The sequence below is a fragment of the Podarcis filfolensis genome (assembly GCF_964270895.1).
Source record: "Podarcis filfolensis genome assembly, chromosome: 5".
Classification (NCBI taxonomy): Eukaryota; Metazoa; Chordata; class Lepidosauria; order Squamata; family Lacertidae; genus Podarcis; species Podarcis filfolensis.
In genome coordinates this window covers 97,268,672-97,288,782 of record NC_139608.1, presented here as the reverse complement: position 1 = coordinate 97,288,782, position 20,111 = coordinate 97,268,672, and the positions used below count along the sequence as shown (strand labels likewise).

General features: G+C 42.8%; 1 protein-coding gene across 3 annotated transcripts in view; it reads right to left on the bottom strand.

The window, feature by feature from the left end:
- Positions 1 to 2,566: 2,566 nt before the first annotated feature.
- ARHGAP8 (Rho GTPase activating protein 8) overlaps positions 2,567 to 20,111 on the bottom strand; it is a 41,268-nt gene continuing 23,723 nt past the window's right edge. For 2 of the 3 annotated variants that reach the window (XM_083615871.1, XM_083615872.1), the window contains exons 8-13: positions 18,782 to 18,892; positions 17,484 to 17,557; positions 12,321 to 12,398; positions 10,454 to 10,582; positions 9,012 to 9,115; positions 2,567 to 4,980 (exon numbers count right to left, since the gene is read on the bottom strand). In XM_083615871.1, coding sequence (XP_083471997.1) covers positions 4,789 to 4,980; positions 9,012 to 9,115; positions 10,454 to 10,582; positions 12,321 to 12,398; positions 17,484 to 17,557; positions 18,782 to 18,892 — 688 coding nt within the window. In that variant the 3' untranslated portion in view covers positions 2,567 to 4,788. The remainder of the gene's footprint in view (positions 4,981 to 9,011; positions 9,116 to 10,453; positions 10,583 to 12,320; positions 12,399 to 17,483; positions 17,558 to 18,781; positions 18,893 to 20,111) is intronic. The other variant, XM_083615873.1, reaches the window with a different exon arrangement.

Here is a 20,111-nt window from a genome sequence, read left to right as displayed (position 1 = left end):
CCAGTCTTTCAACCAGCAGAATGCTGCTGATTCATAGTAAAGTTTAAGGTCTGGCAGGGCAAATCCGCCTCTTTCCTTTGCATCAGTTAATATTTTAAATTTTATTCTGGGCTTCTTGCCCTGCCAGACAAATCTAGAAATATCTCTCTGCCACTTCTTGAAACAGTCCATCTTGTCCAAAATTTGCAATGATTGAAATAAAAATAACATCTCCGTAGTTAGTTCTAAGATCCAATAAGTATTTCGGAATATCCTTGAATATCTCCACTCTTGAATCGTTTATTTCCAAGGTCTTCTGGAAGTGCAGACTCAGTATTTTATCTCTCTCTTCTTTCGTTCGGAGGGTAACCAAACAGTCTCTCACTCTGTTTTTTCTCCCTCCTCTTCCAAGTCTAAAAGCACTTACTATCTTGAAGTCTTGCTTAGCATCCAAATTCCAAAATTCTGCAAATTCCTTCGTAAGAAAGTCAGTCAAACTGTCTTTTTCCAATTCAGGGACTGCCCTGATTCTCAGATTAATCTGTTTTTCCTTAAGTTCGATCATAGACAGAAGCGACCGGTGGTCCTTTAGCTCTTTGCATATAGGTGGAATCTTTTCCTCTACAGCCAGCACTTTTTCCTTTGCTTCCTCAACTGCCTTTTGGTTCGAAGCGGATTCTTGCAACAGTCTTTCGATAGCTTCTGTATTTGAGTTCACCTTCTGCCCCAAATTGTTGATGCTAGTAGTATTTTGATCAATTTTGGTAGTCGCTTCAGTGACTTGGTTACTTAATTTTTCCAAACTTTCAAAAATTTTATTTAATACTGAAGTGAATCCCTCTTCAGTAGCCATTCCTTTAGGCCCAACTTGTGCAGGATCTTTCCCTTGTGCAGAGTCTTTTCCTTGTGATGCAGAAGGGGCAGATACAGATGCAGAGGCAGATACGGATGCTCTACGTTGCTGCGTTACACTAGTCTGCTGCTGTCTAACCTTTCCCGATCTTGTTGTCTTTTCCTGAAGCAAGTCTGCCATGCCACTTTATCTAGGAATCTGAAAGTCAAGGTCAATCCCACAGTCAAAACTTGTTTTGCTACGGAAGTTTCCCAGGCCAGTCGAGAGTGGAAAATCCCCTGGCTAGTTGCAACAATTTCAAAGTTCATCTAGGGGGACACAGTAGCGATCAATGGTGTTACAATAAAGTCTCTTTTCCGATTTTCCAAAGTCCCCCTTTTACAAAGGAGAAAAGCAACAGTTCCAAATTCAAAGTAACCCTCAGAGTAAAAGTGTCTCACTTGCAGAGTTAGCTGTCACAAAGTTACATTGTCCATAAATAGTGCGATTCTCAGTACAGCAATTTTATTAATCTGGCAGTCCGTTCCCAAGGATTAAGTGGTGGTCTTTTACTCCTTTTCCCTCCACTTTTCTTGCAGGCAAAATATATTTTCTCCTCTTCCCTCCCCTCTCGGGTAGTTGTCTGTTAGCCGAATTGTCCCAGGAAAAAGGTCAGCGCTCTCCGGCAACGGCTGTGCGGCTTCGCTCCACGGAAGAAGCAGTTGGCTCTCAGCACCGCGCCTGTCTCCCCGCTTCGCTCCGGGAGCCCTTACGGGGTTCCCTCGCAGTTAGGGGGGTGCTAAAGGTGCCCGCTGAGTCCCACGAACACAGGCTTCTCCCGCCTGTAGTTTTCTAAAGGGTCCCCGCGTCGCCGTCGCGGTTAGACCCAATTCCTGTGGAGTTATTCCCTCACAGCTGGAGGGAATCCGCCATTACCGATGGCGCCGCCTCCGGAAGTTAATTTATTCACATTTTGATCCTGATCTATTCCTTTGCTGTCTGCTACGTATTAATTCATGAAAGCTTTGTTAGTTAAGCAAACATGAATATTTTTTTCATTATAGTCATTCTTAATTTATGAAAGGAATTGCTTTTTTATCTATTCAGAAGAAGTTTAACTGGAATGTTTGCTAGCTAGTTAACGTGGATATACATTTACAGAATGTATCTAATCAGCTGAGTATATTTATGTGTTGTTTTGCTGCATCTACATGTTGATTTGTTTTACTCTTTCCATGAGCTGCTTTGAGTATATTTATGGGAAAGCAGCAAATAAAGACATAAATATAATTAATAGCAAACAGGCACCTGATTCCTGCACTGCTTTGCTGAAATCAGAAGCTCTTGGCCACACGGAAGACCCTGCAGGAGATGTCTCCTATGCCAGCATTACTCAAGTTTTGAGCAATGAGTGCAAGCCATAGCATGGGCTTTTCACATTACCCAATAGCATGGGAAAGAATCACATTGCAAATTGCTTTTTCCACCTTACAAACATGAGCAATGGGCCCTAAATTACCCCTAAAGATGTAACATGTGAAGTGGCCCTGTATTTACAGCTGATGCAGTAAAAGGATGAAGTTCATCTTAATCAGAAGTTCTACTTATTCCTGCTCCCATCTCCTACATGGGATCAAATTGGAGCAATTCTCAAAGAACAAATCTAATGTCTTCTTGTAAAAGATTTAGAAATGGTAGGAAAATCCAATATATCACTGTAACTTTGCAAACACAAAACGCAAACCCTCACAAAGATTAATGTGTGGTCAAAGTATATCAATCAATTTTTTATTGCAGTCCAAAGACTCACCAATAGATTCCAGTACATAAAAAGACATAAAACATACTTACTACTTGGACATCAGATAAAACTAAGCTTCTTTCAGACCTTTAACTAATACAAAGTGCTCTCTGATCCTGTCCGCCTTAGAATGAAACTTGGCAACTGCCAAAGATACACTGGGAAACCTATCCTCTAATAGGTACCTAACATAAAATTGTGCAGGTCTTCCTGGAAGGTTTGCAATTAAAGAAATTACCTTTTGTTGTCGGACCTGCTTGTATAGTCTGCAGGACAGTAGAATATGCTGCATAGATTTTACTTCCTGAATTGTACAGGGGCATAATCTAGCAGAGTAAGGAAATACCCGCAAATCTGCCTTGGAGCATTTTAGAAGGAAACACATTCAGTCTGGCCTCGGTAAAAAGTCTGCGGTAGTTGACCACTGTCAAGTTCTTTAGATATTCAGCTATGTGAAATGTCCCGACATACTGTAAACTCACAGCTCTTGGAGAGCAGGATGAGTATGAACAGGTCTGCAGATCACCATAGGCAACGGCCCACAGTCTTTGCTTTAGTGATTTAAAAGCTATGTTGAAGCTCAAGTGTTCAAGAAGAAATGGGGACAGCCCAATTGAGGGAGCTTTTTGGGCGTTGCGCTTGGACCAGAAACTAACATACTCATTCTGAGCTAGATGTTGTAGTACTCCTGTCCCCAATATGAAAACACTGACTTTAAGCCAGTATCTGAAGGCTGCCCACCAGGCCCAGGTCAGAAGAGGGCATTCCCAAGTTTCCAAGAAATGACTGAGGTAGGCACATCTGGGGATCTGGAGGACAGCCCTCAAGAATTTAGCCTGGAGATCATCCAACTCAGATGTTAATCCTCCACTCCAGATATTAGAGGCATATAGTAATTTGGCAGCTGTCCTGAATATTTTGATGGCAGGTGGAATATACTGGCCCCCTTTAGTAAAGTGGCCGATTGACTAAGTTGTGCTTTCTGGAGGGCTGCAGATCTATGGGTGATCCATGTCGTTATGTGATGGAATGTCAGCCCCAGGTATTGGAAGCTTCTAATCAGATTGAGGGCGTGCTCATCTAGTGACCATTTGCAGTGGGAAAGATTCTTTTCAAAAACCCAAATTTTAGATTTCCCAAAGGTAATTTTTAGGCCATTCTGTACACAATAAGGCATGAACCTCTTTAGCTGATAATTTAGACCTGGTCTGGAACATGAGAGAATGGCTGCATTGTCAGCATACAATAATAATGGAGTCCTCCTGACCCCAAGTTTGGGCGGGTGGCCAAGTGGCTCTAGGTCATTTATAAATATGGTAAACAATGAGGGTGCCAGGATACATTTATAATTATCTAGTGGCAGCTAAAATAGCAGTATGTACTTGTTGCTAGGCGCCAGTCAGTAGGCTGTCAGCCATCAGTTTCTGAGCCACATGATGAGAGATCAACTGAATTTAGATTTAGACCAAATCCATCTTTCTAGAGGAGGACTCATGTGACTCCCCTCTATCAACCCATGCCCATGAACCCTTGGAGGAGGGATTTCACATACAATAAGGGATTTCACATACAATAAACACTCTACAAAAATCCATATATACACAGTTTATACAGCATTGCATTCATAAATGTATAAAGTGTTCCTGAGAAAACATAGCAAAAAATATTACTTATTAAATTTATATAATGTCCTTCATCCAAAGATCACAGGTGGGCTACAGTATAAGTAATTTAAGACTGTTTGTAACTTAAATGCTTTAAAAGGCAGACATTACTAAAGGAATGAAATCTAAATCAACTGTTACACCTTGCTTCCTCAAAATTACTTTCTAAGATTTTTTTGTACTGATAGCTTTGTAGATGTTACACAGTCATGTATTTTGAAAAATTTAAGAGAAATTTGACTGGGAGCACAGCTCAGTGGAAAAGTGCCCTGTCTTGTATGTTAGTGGTCCCAGATCCAATCTCTAGCATCAACCAAGGGAACAGAGGTAGCAGATTTGGAAGACACACACACCTGGCACCTGGAGTTGCCAGTAGGAATAAGCCTATTTTGTATAAGGCTTCTTCATGTGAAGCAATTCATTTCTGTATGCACTGAAAATAGATTCAGTGGAGTCTAGCGCAGAATAATGAGTGTCCTTCCTAGGGGGGCATCCCCATACTGTATGTGTTTTCAAGGTACACCAGGTACACTTCGAGAACTGAAGATTGTGGGGTAGAAATCTATCAGTAACCCAATGAAAATATTTATCGGTACCAGAGTACTGAAAGAAGGAGTGCCTTTGGGTGACCAGATTAAATTCAGGCCGAAGACGCAAGCCAGGTTGGAACCAGTCATTTTGTTGAAAATGCTTTCCTGTGACACCTGGAAAGAGGCAACACACGCAGATCATTAAGCACAAAACACACAGAGGACCAAACTGCTAACTATTCAGAACTGGAGGCACAGCTGCCTCCAGTTTAAAGATTTCATTCTACACTCTGCATCCCTGCCAAGAAGTCTGTCCAGCCTCTGAACTGGCTTGCAATAAAATAAGATAAACAATTGATGCAGCATTTGTTTACTAGCAGGTACAGTGGAGTTGGTATACATAACTCTGATTCCAACTCTGAACAGCAAAGTAGAGATTGAGTTAGGGGAGTTTGACCAGTTTGCCTGCCCATGAGGGCACTGCAGGGAGCACCACAACAATGACAAACAATGGAAGGCGGGGGGGGGCACTGAATTTTGGTGTTGCCCGGGATGCTACTGAAATTTGGAAACCCAAAGCACCACAGCCAGGATACGAACTCCGCAGATTAAGCCAAACCCAATTCCAGCCCTGCCCACCTGCCCAAGGCCAGTCCTGAGAAGGTTGGCTCATGGAGCCCAAAAGGTTCCTTAGACTATGGGGATAGAGAGCAGGGTCGGCCTACGTGAGCCAGGTCCAGGGGTGTGTACAGCAAGCAGAATCCATATTCACAAGGGAGTAAGTTGCTGAAATGCCAAGGAGCTCTTTGGGTTCACAAGAGACGAAGAGACATGTGGTGTTATGTGAGACACCAGGGGAAGGCTCCTTCAGAAGCATCAAGCTGCCTCATCCCTTCTCCTCCTTGGGGGCCAGGGATGGAGGCCAGAGCCAGGCCCTCAGCTTTCTCCTATCCCAGGGGTTCTCAAAGTGGGGGTCCACGGACCACGAGTGGCCTGCTAGCTTTATTCAGGTAGTCTGCAGTGGCGATTCCCAGGGCTGGGAGTCCCTGGGATAACTTAAGTCAGTAGAGTTTAAGATTCTTAATCTCAGGGTCATGGGCTGAGCAAGAAGATTCCTGCACTGCAGAGGGCTGGACTAGATGACTTTCGTGGTAGCGTCCAACTCTACCATTCTATGCTTCTATGCTGGTTATACTTTTATGTTGTCTGTTTAAAATTTAGTAAATTGTGGTGGCAGTGGATGTTTACTTTTCAGTGTGCCTGCCAATAAAATATATTCATTACAAGCCAGATGTGCTTGTATCAATCTCATTTGTAGCCATGCTCACAGAGGTAAGAATGAGATTTATTAGTAGGCTCTAGGACTTGTGGGATGGCAGTTGTCTTTGGAGCAAGAGACACTCCTAAGTAGGTGAAATCCTTTTCTGAACTGAGACAGTGTCCAACGTTTCCATCATAAATATCAGGAACATTCCGCCCCCCCCCCACCTGAGTCCACTGCAGGGGACTTGCAGCTCTTCATTTCAAACAGCTGTGCAAGAGAGGCTCCCTCTCTCTCAAGCCTTCCCACACGAGCACCTTCACAGAGTCCCTTTTGCCTGCCTCAGACTTTCCCAAGAGCCCTGCTTAAAGCAATAAGGCCCACGGTGCTGGTGCGATGGCGTCCATACCCATCCTTTGGCTTGAAATGTCTAACTTTATTGACCACCAATGTTGCTGGCCACAAGCTGAACTGCACAAAGCTGCCTGTTGTTTATGTCAACTGGAAATCTTCAGCTGCCCTCCCAAGATGTTCACACTACCTTGACCTTTCCAAATGTAAAGTGTTCCCTCAGACAGTGAAGATGAAAAAACAAGGATCAGCAAAAACTGCAGATCTGAGCACCAAAATCAACTCAAGTCTGCACTTTACATAATAAGGGACACTCAAAAATAATTCTATGTTCTGTTATCCAATTACCAGAGACATCACAGAGTACTTTTGCACACCTCATTAACACCTTGAGCGTTGAGAAGTGTGTTGAAACGGCATGTCTATTACTGGAACAAAAAGTCACTTAGATCCATAATGCTGAGGAGAGATATTTGTAGCTAAAATAATAGCAAATGAGGTGAGGATTTTCATAATAGCTTCTGGAGATTATATTAAGCAATGACAGATGAAGGTATCTGATGCATTCTGTAGTACTGTGTAAGCAGAAGTGGCTCTATTATAAGGGAAACTGAGGCAGAATGAAAGAATCACCTTGCTGCGTCACAGGGGCCACTTAAGTCTAGTTTTATATATGTTTTATATATGTTGTGAGCCACCCAGAGTGGCTGGGGAAACCCAGCCAGATGGGCAAGGTATAAATAATAAAATTATTAGTAGTAGTAACCCATCTGCAACATGGTTCAGGCACTTCTGCTTTTTAAAAAGCTGCAGCCTCTCTGGGCTCAACAAAAGCAGAGGTCATTACAGAATTTGGGCTGGCGTTCAATGAAGGAACTGTGAATGCCAGCAAGACAACTGCCTTAGGAGGCAGGTTTCACTTATCATTACAGGCAACAGAGTGAGTGATGGATATTTTTGATCTATGGGGCACCAATATGTTTTCTGGAGCAGCTCTCACTTGAAATGAATGGTGGCTCTTCTCAGTGAGGCCTGCACATTAGAGATTCCAGATAGACTGTGCTCCAGCTTATTAGCTTCCCCCCATTAACAACAGAGAGACAAACCCCTCAAAGCGATGTTAATATTATATCACATGCAGCTGAATAAATGTGTATAGAAATGGTGTGCATGCTCTGGGCAACTGTGACGAACTGGAGCTTCACAGCCATGTGTATTTGCAGCAAAACTGTCCCTTGCTATGATCAACATGTGGATGTCATTCTTTTTTGAATGTGAAAAGACTTCCCACGCTGGAAAAAGTGGTCAGAGTGCAGCAGATTTAAAAGTAAAGCACACATACTTCAGTAGGTGCCACTGGAAATTGGATGGTTGCAGGTCTCCAGACTGCTGTTATTTTGTTATTTGGCTAGATATGGCTTTGAAGCTGGATTAAATATACGTTATAGTGGTCACAAGGAGGTTGCTGAAAATGATAACCACACTGTGGGTTAGTTCTCCACCCACCACTAGCAGGTGACTTGCTGTGCAGTTGGCCACTGTCCCATGGGAAGACAGCACACTCCTTTTGCCACCTGAAGCTTAGGTTTTAGGAGGAAATATCTTGCCACAGAGACACTTTTCCTTGTGGCACCCTTGCAGCAACTTTAACATGCATTCCAGATCTTCTGAACATACTTAACAGTAGAGAGTAAGTTAAGGCAAGGCAAGGTACACCTGGCCATACTTTGCATTGTATAATTTAGGCTGCAGCATCCTTTGACAGACTTTGTAGTTTTGTTTTCACAGTGGAAAAAAGTAATATTTATGTTCACACGTTTAAGGATCTAGCCTACAAATCAAGGGAAAGCTTTAAGAAGTAAATAAGAGAGTGTAATGGCTTTAGGGGTTGCTTGTGCGTAAGTTACCGCCGCTCTGGGCTAGGTTGCCTGGTTAAACCGTTTCTTGCTGGACAGCCATCCACTCCGTGGCTGTTCAGTCGCTGGCAGAATCCGTCAGTGGGCGTTTCTTGAACCTCTTCCAGCAAAGAAGTTCTTTGACGCCAAGTCGCCGCCTACTTTCCCTGCGCCGAAGTCTTCTGCGCAGGGTGGGTGTGGGCAGCGGAGGACCTGTGCTCTCCTCGCTGGTCTCCTGCGAAGAGTCCTGGAGCCTCCTCTCTGCTTCCCCCATCGGCCCCCCTCTATCCCTGGTGTTGCGCTGATTTTCTTCCCCAGCCGGAGACCTGCCTCTCTCCCTGCTTGGCCCCTCTCCAGCATCGCTGTGGAGCCTCGCCTCCTCCGCTAGTTCCGATGGCAGTTCCCTGACAGAGAGGCTTGCAAATGCTTCTTTTAAGTGGTTCAGTGGATTATTTGATTTTATTTGGATTTACATGGCACTATGGGTTATTTATGAAAGGGGTTTATACTAAAGTTATCATTGGGGTCATTAGTCTGCTCTGACTTTTATTATTACTGGAGACAGCAGCAGTTTGTAACTGCTGTTTTGGCAATTAATGTTTCACAGCCTCCTTGCAATTTTTAGAATTAAAACCAGTTGTTACACAACAGCTTCAGAATTAAACAGCAGCAATCATGAGGATTTAATTCCTACTCACCATATGGAGAAAGCATATAAGAAACTTCAGAACAGCATAATTTTGCTCAGGAAGTCCATGTACAATTTCTCTGCAGTTCATCACCTGTAAGCTACTTTCTACACCTGCAAGAACACAGAATTTATTATAACTAATGTTGATAAAGAGTCAAAGAGGTGCATTGCCAGAGAGGAACAGTATGTCTTTGTTTGATCCCAAATGATCTTATCTGTCAAGGCTTTTGTCTGGTACAGGCTAATAAAGGAGGACAAAATGCACTCGCAGTTCCAGTTTACAGCCTCTAATGAAACTGCCTGGGAACCCTTTGTCCAAACCCAAATCTCTTCCATATCCAAACTCAATCTAAACAAGACTGCACCACTTATCCATTAGCTAGTGGGAACCTGAGTTCTAATGTGATCTTACCAAAACACACACAAACACAAGCTGCAACCCAACACACCCCTCACCCTACTTCTCCACACAATGCAGAAGAGCCACAGGTTCACTTCATGCCAAGCAAGAGTGACATATGACATTCTTTCCCCTAATCATTTGGCAGATGCAGAGCACTTGGCACCAAGGAAGGATCAGCTTCTAATTTTGTACCACCCTTTGCAAACACTTCGAAACAGCAGGGATAGAGTTTGGTAATCTTTTGTAATATGGCGCCCTTTGTGAGGCCAAAATTTGGTGTCCCCAAATGTCTCTTCTCCATTTTGTGCCCCCTTGGCTTGGCACCCTGTGCAGGGAAAGCATTTGCACTGCTCTAAATCCAGCACTGGAAACAGCAGAATATTCTTGCTTCTTCTCAGTGTCTGCACAGTCCAGTGTGAAATGGTTGACTCCTTGCCTGTATCAAGTTCCACAACACTTGAGGGAGGATCAGGGCTGACTATAAAGCCCAACCAAAATATGTGAACCGCTGCAATGGGAACTTTGATTTCACTTGTAGGCCTGCAAAGTCTTGAAAATTCTAGGTGTCTGTAAAAGAAAAGCATGTGTCTAACTCTCATGGTTCATGTAGACAGATTTGAATACTGCATCGCATGTCAACTCTTCCACAGAAATCCATGGGACTTGCAAGTGCTCAGTTCTGGCAGTGTTTTTTGGACGGCAGAAATCACAGATAAATCAGAAGCACATTATTTATTATTATTATTACTACACTGGTACCTCGGGTTACATACGCTTCAGGTTACACACTCCGCTAACCCAGAAATAGTGCTTCAGGTCAGGTTAAGAACTTTGCTTCAGGATGAGAACAGAAATTGTGCTCTGGCGGCGCAGCAGCAGCAGGAGGCCCCATTAGCTAAAGTGATGCTTCAGGTTAAGAATAGTTTCAGGTTAAGAATGGACCTCCGGAATGAATTAAGTACTTAACCCGAGGTACCACTGTATTATTATTATTATTATTATTATTATTATTATTATTATTATTATTATTATTATTATCTACTCACTGGTAATTCCAATGATTTGATCATAGGGTTCAAAGGTCAGTAAAGGCTCTGGGAGTTCCCTGAGTAAAGTCTTAAGTATGACAGCAGGAATATGGATATCTCCATAATCATCGAAATTAACAGATTTTCCTACGTTAAAAAAAAAAAAGCCAAATTAGCAATATAGTTTTACAACCTATTTACGGCCTGTAGGCAGACCAACATTGCATTATGAAGATGTCTGCAAACATAACATGAAGGCTGGCAACATTAACCCTGCCCCGTGGTAATTTCTTGCAGAGGATCACAGCACCTGAAAACAGTCAGGTCGTATATCCACAGCAGTGACCAGAGGAAGAATAATCGCTGGGAGGAATGCAGAGAGAAGAAACCAGCTGCAATAAAACATGTCTCTCCTGTATTGGTCTCTACGGCCACAATATGCGCTGTAACTCTCCAACCAATTGATTTCACCCCTTTCATGCCATCAGGTAATTATTCAGTATTCAAAACATTTCAAATGCCTCCTGTTATTTCACAGGTTGTTGCTGCCTATCTTAATGTTAGGATGACATATTGCCCTTACTTCAACCAGTAGATTTGTCAGCTATGGCCTGGACCCACAGAACAGCTCTTCCCAATTCCCAAAGAGTCTTTCGATTTGTGTTTATGCAAAAGCAGCCCTCAAGAAACATAGAGGACCTTCAAATGGGTTTGTGATATGGAATGTAACTTTGCCATTCAAAGGCGGAGTGAGTCAAGATAGAGAACTGCCTTATAGTCAGACAACTGATTCATCCAGAACAGTGCTGTCTACTCCAGGGCTAGCCAGCATCTTGTTGGGCTACAACTGCCATCATCCCTGACCATTGGCCATGCTCACTGTTGCAGTCAAACATTTCGAATTAGCTAGTCTGTGAAGTAAGGGATCCTCTTAAGTGACGATTCTAGGGACCGAGCCTGGGACTTCATGGATGCAAATCTTGTGCCCTAGCAAGAGGCTGCCTAAATCCAACTGAGTACACCCATTGTAATTCTTTTGAGCTTGGCTAAAAGTTTCAGTTGATTAACTAGCATGGACCAATTTCAATCGGTAAGGCTAAAAATTAAGATCCTGCTAGTTTATCTATTAATTGTTTATTATTATGCTTCTGGTAAAAGGTAAAGGTAAAGGTACCCCTGCCCGTACGGGCCAGTCGTGTCCGACTCTAGGGTTGCATGCTCATCTCGCTCAAGAGGCCATGAGCCAGCGCCGTCCGAAGACACTTCCGGGTCACGTGGCCAGCGTGACGAAGCTGCTCTGGCGAGCCAGCACCAGCGCCACACACGGAAACGCCGTTTACCTTCCCGCTATAAAGCGGTACCTATTTATCTACTTGCACTTAAGGGTGCTTTCGAACTGCTAGGTGGGCAGGAGCTGGGACCGAACGACGGGAGCTCACCCCGCCGCAGGGATTCAAACCGCCGACCACGCGATCAGCAAGTCCTAGGCACTGAGGTTTTACCCACAGCGCCACCCGCGTCCGTGGTTCTGGTAGGTTAGTGTAATAGCGAATGGGAAAAATAATTAAAGGTAGCCTTTACTCATAACAATGAGCTATAATTTATCATTAATTTATCATTTACTATACAAACACAATCTCAAATTTCTTTCAATTTCCCCAAAGGAATCCATATCTGGTAATATGCACATCTATTTAAATGTCATCAATTAAAAGGAAGATGATTAATCAACTACTCACTGAAGACAGCCTTACACAACGTGACATTTCAGGTTACAAATCAGCTTATCATTAACCAATAGAGTAATAAGGAATCCATGCTCACCAACATAAACAATGTTTTAAAAATCATTATTATCTTTTGATTATAGCAGATGAAAACTTACCCTGATTATAAAGTTTCTGGATCTCCTTAATACTTTGTATGCTAGCTGACCGTCTAAACAGTCCTTCTGCTTTGAGTCCTGTAAGGAGGTGGGGGTGGGGAAGCATAAATAGGATTCCTCATAAAATTGCTGTTCACAAACATCTTTCTGCTGGTTCAGATCCCTAACTCTCCAGTGCAAAGAGAAAGGGATGTCTGACTAAGTATGCTCACAGACACAGGAGCTGCACCCTGGTGGTGGTTCACGTGAGTACAGGAGTGTATTTTTCAGTTGCTCTGCTTATGTACACACTGCTGTCAGGAAGGGTCAGGTTTATTTATTATGACCTGGTTTTTTGGATATGTACCCTCCCAAGAAAGTTTGCAACATAATCACATAGCAACGATACCCTAAAATTCTGAATTCTAACAGTTAAAATGATGTTAAAAGATGGCAGCAAGAGATAAAACATTTGTTAAAACACAGCATCATAAAATTACTCAGCTGGATGAAAGAACTCTTTAAAGCTTTCCTAAAGGCCAAATATACAGGATCAAACCTATTTCCGGTGTGGTGGCGCCTGTGTTCTGCAAATGTGGGGTTGTCACGGAAAAGGCACCGTCCCTGGTACTCACTAATATGACAGCTCTCAATTGTTGTTGTTGTTTAGTCGTTTAGTCGTGTCCGACTCTTCGTGACCCCCTGGACCAGAGCACGCCAGGCACGTCTGTCCTCCACTGCCTCCCGCAGTTTGGTCAAACCCATGCTGGTAGCTTCAAGAACACCATCCAACCATCTCATCCTCTGTCGTCCCCTTCTCCTTGTGCCCTCCATCTTTCCCAACATCAGGGTCTCAATGGTGGACTACAAAGCAATGTCTCAGATGCTAATATTAAGGCAGGGTCATAAGGGTGAAGATGGTCCTTCAGAGAGGCTGCCCCAAACTTTAGGGTATTCATAGGATAATGCCAGTACCTTAAAATGAACCTGCGAGTGGGTCAGATTTAGCTGGGGAATTGTTGAATCGGCATGCCATGCGCTGCCCACCAAAGCCTTGCTTACCTGGGTTGTGCAACTGCAACTTCCAGGTTCCAGTGAGATCCAGTGGCACCATCTCTGCAGGGCCGTGGGTGCCAAGGCAGCCACAAAATTTTCAATGAGGGGGCCAGGCCTCCTCAATATTCCTCAGCTACATGGGCTCCAGTGGGCCCTGCCCTGGCTGCACCAGGCTCCCTCTACTGTGAGGAGGGCAGCTGTAGCAGGCCCCTCTGGGCTTTTTGGAGGGCACGCCAGGGCTCCTCCCAGTGTGTGACATCATGTGCAGCGTGCGTGACTTTGTGTGCACCAGGCACCCACAATATTGGGTGGAACCCGGCGCTCCTGGCAAGATCACACAAGAGCCCCATGAGATCACACGGAGGCTTCAGTTTGATTGGGTGGGGCTGAAGTCTTGCCACAACCCAGAAGCTGTCATAGCTGTTTCTCCTCACTTCTGTGGTAGTGGCAGCAGTGGGCATGCCTGCGTAGGCACCCCTTCAATGTTGCAGTCTGATACAGCTGCCTCAGTCTGCTTCATGGATGGGATGGCCCTGACTGGGAGTTGTCTCCACGTAGTTGTCTCACTGGGCTACTCTAAATGGGCATCTGAGTTGACCCATAAATACAAGAGCATTTCCATTGGTCCTTAAAAGATTGTGAACTGATTCTGATGAGCATGAGAAGATTCAGTTGCATGAAGAAGCCACTCACACAATCCATCTATTCATGTGAGCTGTGCAGCACTGGAACCATGAGCTTAGCAACATTGCGGCTCCACCATGCATCTTTTAAAAAGTAGAAATGGGAAGTGATTTTGTCACCAACACACAGCTTGTGTTGTTGTTGTTGTACAAATGAGTTCTCTTTCAGATTTCCTTGCTCGGGTCCAAGCTTTCTTCTTTCCCAACTATCTGGAAAATGTGGCCTTATTCTTTTTCCTGTCCCAAATGACAACTTTCATTCTCATTCTCCCAATTTTGTTGTGGGCTGAATAGTTTGCCCTTATCTTCTACAGCCTAGACAAGTTTCACTTGGGATAGATTTTCAAGCAGTCAGTCCTTCGGTTCACGAGAGTTTATTTAACAGTTAATGCTCTTGTCTGTTGAAGATCTCCTTGTGTAAAGTGCTGCATAATAAATGTTTCCTTTTAGCAGGCTGGGTTTTTGTTTTGTTTTTCCCGGTATGCTTTAGTTTAAAGTGACTTGCAGCAAGCCTTAATTGAAGACATTAATCTGAATTACAGACAGCAGCTGTGCTTGTCTGGAACGGTTGTTTGAGACTCACATCTTTCTTACTTTAGCAGTGCCATAGCACCAAACCTTTGCCGGGTAGCCTTCCTGCCAGTCTTGAGGACAGAGCAACATTTAACTACAGCATAGAAATATGAAATAATGGTCTGACCTATTATTCATATCAGAGATACAAAATGGTTGATTGGTTATCTGAACACGAGCTTTTCTGGGTGTGGATTTTAGAGGTCTGTGTTCAAATTCCTGGCTAGAGATACAGAATAGCCTTGGGTAGTTCAGTCTTCTGCCTTAGCATTATACGTATTCCAACAAACCCAAGGTAGCTGAAACTATCAACAGAACTGTATGGAACAACCTTACATTTACAGAGCAAAATATCCTCTTGAATATTCCAGCACATGGAACCTTACAAAAGGACAATACGAGTGGACTCTCTGTGCAATTACCACAGCAAAAAGACTGATACTGATGAATTGGAAAAATAAAACTGCAGCTCCCTTCTACGATTGGATTGAAGACTTATACAAACTCACAACATTTGAACAATGTGCATATAAACACAGACTTGCCATGGACAAGTTCAATGATATTTTGAATCCATTCTTACAAATATTGTAATAGCTTAAGATCTGGTGAGGCACAATAACAACTTTGTAAAGTATACAGTTTTCGGTTCCCCCTTTATTTTCCCTCCTCCTCCTCCTCCTCCTCCTCTGGGTGCTATTTCTTTTTGTCTCATCATGTTTCGTGCACATATAATGATGTACTTTTTGAACTTCCAATAAAGAAGTCTGGGGGAAAACAAAACAAAAAACCCTACAAACACACCCAAACATTGAAATCCTGTTGAGCTCAGTGTGATTTACTCTCAACTGCATGTTCTAGTTCCAGCTCTGGATACGGACAGAATACTGGCATAAGTTCTCACACATTCAAAGATCATAAGGAATTTTCAAAATGTACATTTAAGAATGTAATTTCAAATGCTTACCTCCCCCTCCCCAATCCTTGACACAGGAAAGGAAAATAAATATTTACGTATATGCAATCCAAATCCAGCCTGCTCTAAGACTGGACTTGGATGAGAGTGGATGAGGCTTGAATCTCCCCTCTGGCCAAAAGCTCACTGGGTGACCTCTCTGCTTCTCTCTCTCTCTCTCTCTCTCTCTCCCTAGCCTACTTAAAAGGAGTGATGTGAGAATAAAATAAGCCCATGTTTACCACTATGATTAAGTATCTGAAACATAATGGGAGCAATCTAATACCTGCTTCACCTTTGCTGCTTTTCTGTATGTCAGTTTAACCCACATTCAAAGGTGAAATACAAATACCGTACACAGTATACACCGCGTATACACAGCGGTTCTGAGTTGTATCTATAACAGGACTTTGCTGGCTGAGCAGCTAACAAATGCACCAAATAAAGAAATAAATCACCACTGTGGATGTCTGAAAACAAGCAAATGACATTTGCATGTTGACAATCCCAGATGAAATTTGTGACGGTCCAAATACTTAAACGATGCACCAGTGAACACTGACAGCCACATAAGCTTTTGAGGGCTATCCCAACAAATGAAGACAAACACCAGGGAATGCTAACGCTCACAAAATTTGCCCGAGATTGCCAATTTTCAGGTATGAATGTTGATATTTGCCACATTTTGGATACTCAAAGCATTGAGTGGTAAGGCAGCATCCCCCTACACCCTTGGCGGGGGAGGGTAACTGCTGAGCTGAGTGATGCCCTGGGATTTCACCTTGATAGCAAAGGGATGGAAGGATTCTGTGAGATTGGCAGAAGGTTGACTGAAACTGCTGATATGCTGGAGGCAGGGTTTTCAGAAGTATGAAAGGGTAGCAGAGAAAGAATGACAGTGTTGCCTCTGAGAAGGAAGGCTCAAGGAGGATACAAGCACCTTTCTAAATAACCAGCGGTGGTCAGTGGGTGTAGTAGTCCCTGCTCCTTTCTAAGACAAATTTTGTGGCTTGGATGCAAGGGCCAAGAGAAGAATGAAAGCAAGGGTGTGCTACTTAATAGCACATGAGCAGAAACTAACGACTTGGGAATGGCTCCTGTGTTTAATCAGCAATATGCACATGAAAAACACATATACAGTGGTACCTCGGGTTACAGACGCTTCAGGTTACAGATGCTTCAGGTTACAGACGTTTCAGGTTACAGACTCTGCTAACCCAGAAATAGTACCTCGGGTTAAGAACTTTGCTTCAGGATGAGAACAGAAATTGTGCTCTGGCGGCGCGGCAACAGCAGGAGGCCCCATTAGCTAAAGTGGTACTTCATGTTAAAAACAGTTTCAGGTTAAGAGCAGACCTCCGGAACGAATTAAGTTCTTAACCCGAGGTACCACTGTACATATTTTACAATACTGCATTAACAGAGTAGCCAGGAACCACAGTCCTAAGTCCAACTGACAGGTATGTGTATGTAACTCTTTTATTTAAAAGCATATGCAAAGGGAAGGGAGAGTTGGCTACAGACATTTCTATTTTGGAAGCAGAGTTCCTCATTGATTCTTACGGGAAGTTCTACTTAATAATCAATGGAACAATTTAGCCCAGGATGTGAAGAGAGCTTCACTTGCCATTTCCTGACCTTATAAGCAAAAAGTCACTAGTGCATGGTGTGTGGGTAATTGTGTTGTATAAATATTCAGACCACTGTAAATACAGGGCCTTTATTCAAGGAAGCAGTGAAGCTAGATGCTTAGAACAGAATTTTGGGTTCTTTCATTTCACCCACGTGGCTCTGTGGTTTGATCCACTCCATCCCTATAGCTGCTTTTCACCCTGGAAACTTACTGCTGGAATTCCCTCCCCATCCCAGATATTTATCACAAAATCTTTTTTGTCTAAAGCCAAAGTAAATCCTTACCTTTCCTTTTTAGATAAGACACCGTCTGCTTCATTACTGGTGGGATTAATTCACCTTTGTTTTTAGCTTTGAGACTGTTGGAGGAAAGAAAAACAAATCTGAACAATTTTCTCACAGGGTTTCCATACCATTTTCTTACATGGACAACTCGTATTTGAATCAACTGATTACTGCGACATTGTGTCCTGTGTGAATAAGCCATCTCAAATAAATTACAAATGAATGAAAATTCAGAGCATTTCCAAGCACCATGCTGCTCAATGGAGTCTGTTCACACGCTCAGCCGTGACTCAGCAAGCGATGAGTAATCAAACTATAACCCAGCTCATCTCTGAAATGTTCCTGATCCGTTCTGTAGTATCCAGATACCAGGAACATTTCTGTAGTTAACTAATCTTGTATTCCACAGGGGTCCATAAACGTCTTTCCAAGAAAGCAAATCTTTACTACCACCTTGCGGTAAAAAAGAATGAATAGGAAGGAAAGGGGTTTTTATCCAGTGTGGCGTATGAATTGTGGCAGTCCTAGATGAAGACAGAGGTAAGCTCCCTCATCAGTGATGGATTTCTGTGGCTGATTCAAACCTGCAAAACAGCATCTGTTTTCTGGTTCTTTACAATAAAAAGAAATTTGGTTCTGTATAAGGAATGCAGGGGCAGATCTACCTTGAAACTAATGAAGCTTAAGCTTCAGTGCCCCAGAAGTGACGATTCCACGTTGTTTACAAATTTTGGGTCTAGTAGACCCAGTTAGTTGCATGACTCAATTTGATAGGTTCCTCAGCAGATAAGTCCATGTGGAAAGGCTGCTTTCAGGATCTGGCAATGTGGCATCAAAGCCAGGAACCCAATCCAAACACAGTCTGAAATCCAGTTAGGCCAGGCCAGTTCCAAAGTCAGCTGGGGTTGGTCCACACATAATTAACAAAATATACTAGTGTAAAAATGATTTTGCCTCACATACAAATGCATGGGATTTCTCATTCCTATAGATTGTATTCTACAGATTACTGAATGATTTCATTCAGTATGTAGTCATTTCACAATAATTAAGAACAGTCTTCCTTATCCTTCCTTTCTTTAACGTCTCAAAAATAAATGTGTTTCTGAGAAACCGTAGACCATGAATGTTCTGAGTTCTCTGTTGTAATGTAGGCACTCATAACTGAAGGAGTTTTAAGCATTGTGAGGAAGAGAGACTGAGAAAGAGAACAAAGAAACACATGGCGACTCATCCAGATTGAGTAAAAAGAAAACTCCTTTTTTCCAAGAACATATGAAAGAAATTGTGTGGCTTACTATTGGAGGCTGACACCAAACTGCTGGGTTGGAAGAGGGGGTCTTGGTGGAGGGATCTTCACTGCAGTAGGTGGCTTTTTCTTTTGTTTAGTCCGAAGATTTTCATCATGTCTAGTGGAGAAAAGTACACTTAATATTCAAGAATGATGTTTGAATCACTCATGTTTCTCAAGAAAAACTTACAAAGATGTATAACAAGTTCTAGAAGTTCAATCACATTGAAATCTTAATTTCAGACTGCAATCTCTTCACAGAATATTAAAACATAAAATATCAACAAAATGTACCACTTGCTATTCTCAATTCCCCACTTGCTGGAGTACACTTCATCTTATCCGATAGCTGACATAACTTGGTATTCTTCTGTATTGCACCAATATGGAATACCTTAACATTGCTGTTTATCTTCAGGTTAGGGTTTTTATTTTTTGTTTAAAGAACATATTTTAAGGAATATTTGTGAGACACACCTTAGATTAGGGCTGCCATATTTCAAAAGTGAAAATCTCTGGACACCAAAGTTGTTGAGCTTTTTTTGATTTTAATCTCAACAAAAAAATGAAACTTCTGACATGGGTTGCCATACGTCCAGATTTTCCTGGACATTGAAGAGATTCCTGCCCAGACACTGTTTCTGATGGCCGAATCCCAGTTATGTCTGGGAAATTCTGTACGTATGATAACCCTACCTTAGATGAGATTAACCACCTAAAGCATGCAAAAGTGCAGCCATATTGGGTCTATATGGATTCAAGGCCTAGGTGAACTCTGCTAGAAGACTTTTCTCATGGGTACTTCAGGTCTAAATAATGTTTTTGTTTTACAGTGGTACCTTGGGTTACATACTCTTCAGGTTACATACGCTTCAGGTTACAGACTCCGCTAACCCAGAAATAGTACCTCGGGTTAAGAACTTTGCTTCAGGATGAGAACAGAAATCGTGCTCCGGCAGCGCAGTGGCAGCAGGAGGCCCCATTAGCTAAAGTGGTGCTTCAGGTTAAGAACAGTTTCAGGTTAAGTATGGACCTCCGGAACGAATTAAGTACTTAACCCGAGGTAACCACTGTAGTTTGAAAGCTGCAGCAATAATGCTGGAATCTTGGTTCTCGCAATGACCTTGAGGAGGGAGAGTGTTGTATTTTGCCTGTTTATTTTGACATCCATTGCCCTGAGCTCTTTTAAAAGGGGGAAGATCTATAAATATTCTGAGTCAATAAAAATAAAAATAAATAAATAAATGCCTTTAGCCCTTTAAGATCATGAGAAAGAGAGCACCAGGAATGCAACAGCACAACAGTGTCCTGCTTCTCTGGTTGTATGGCAACTGCGT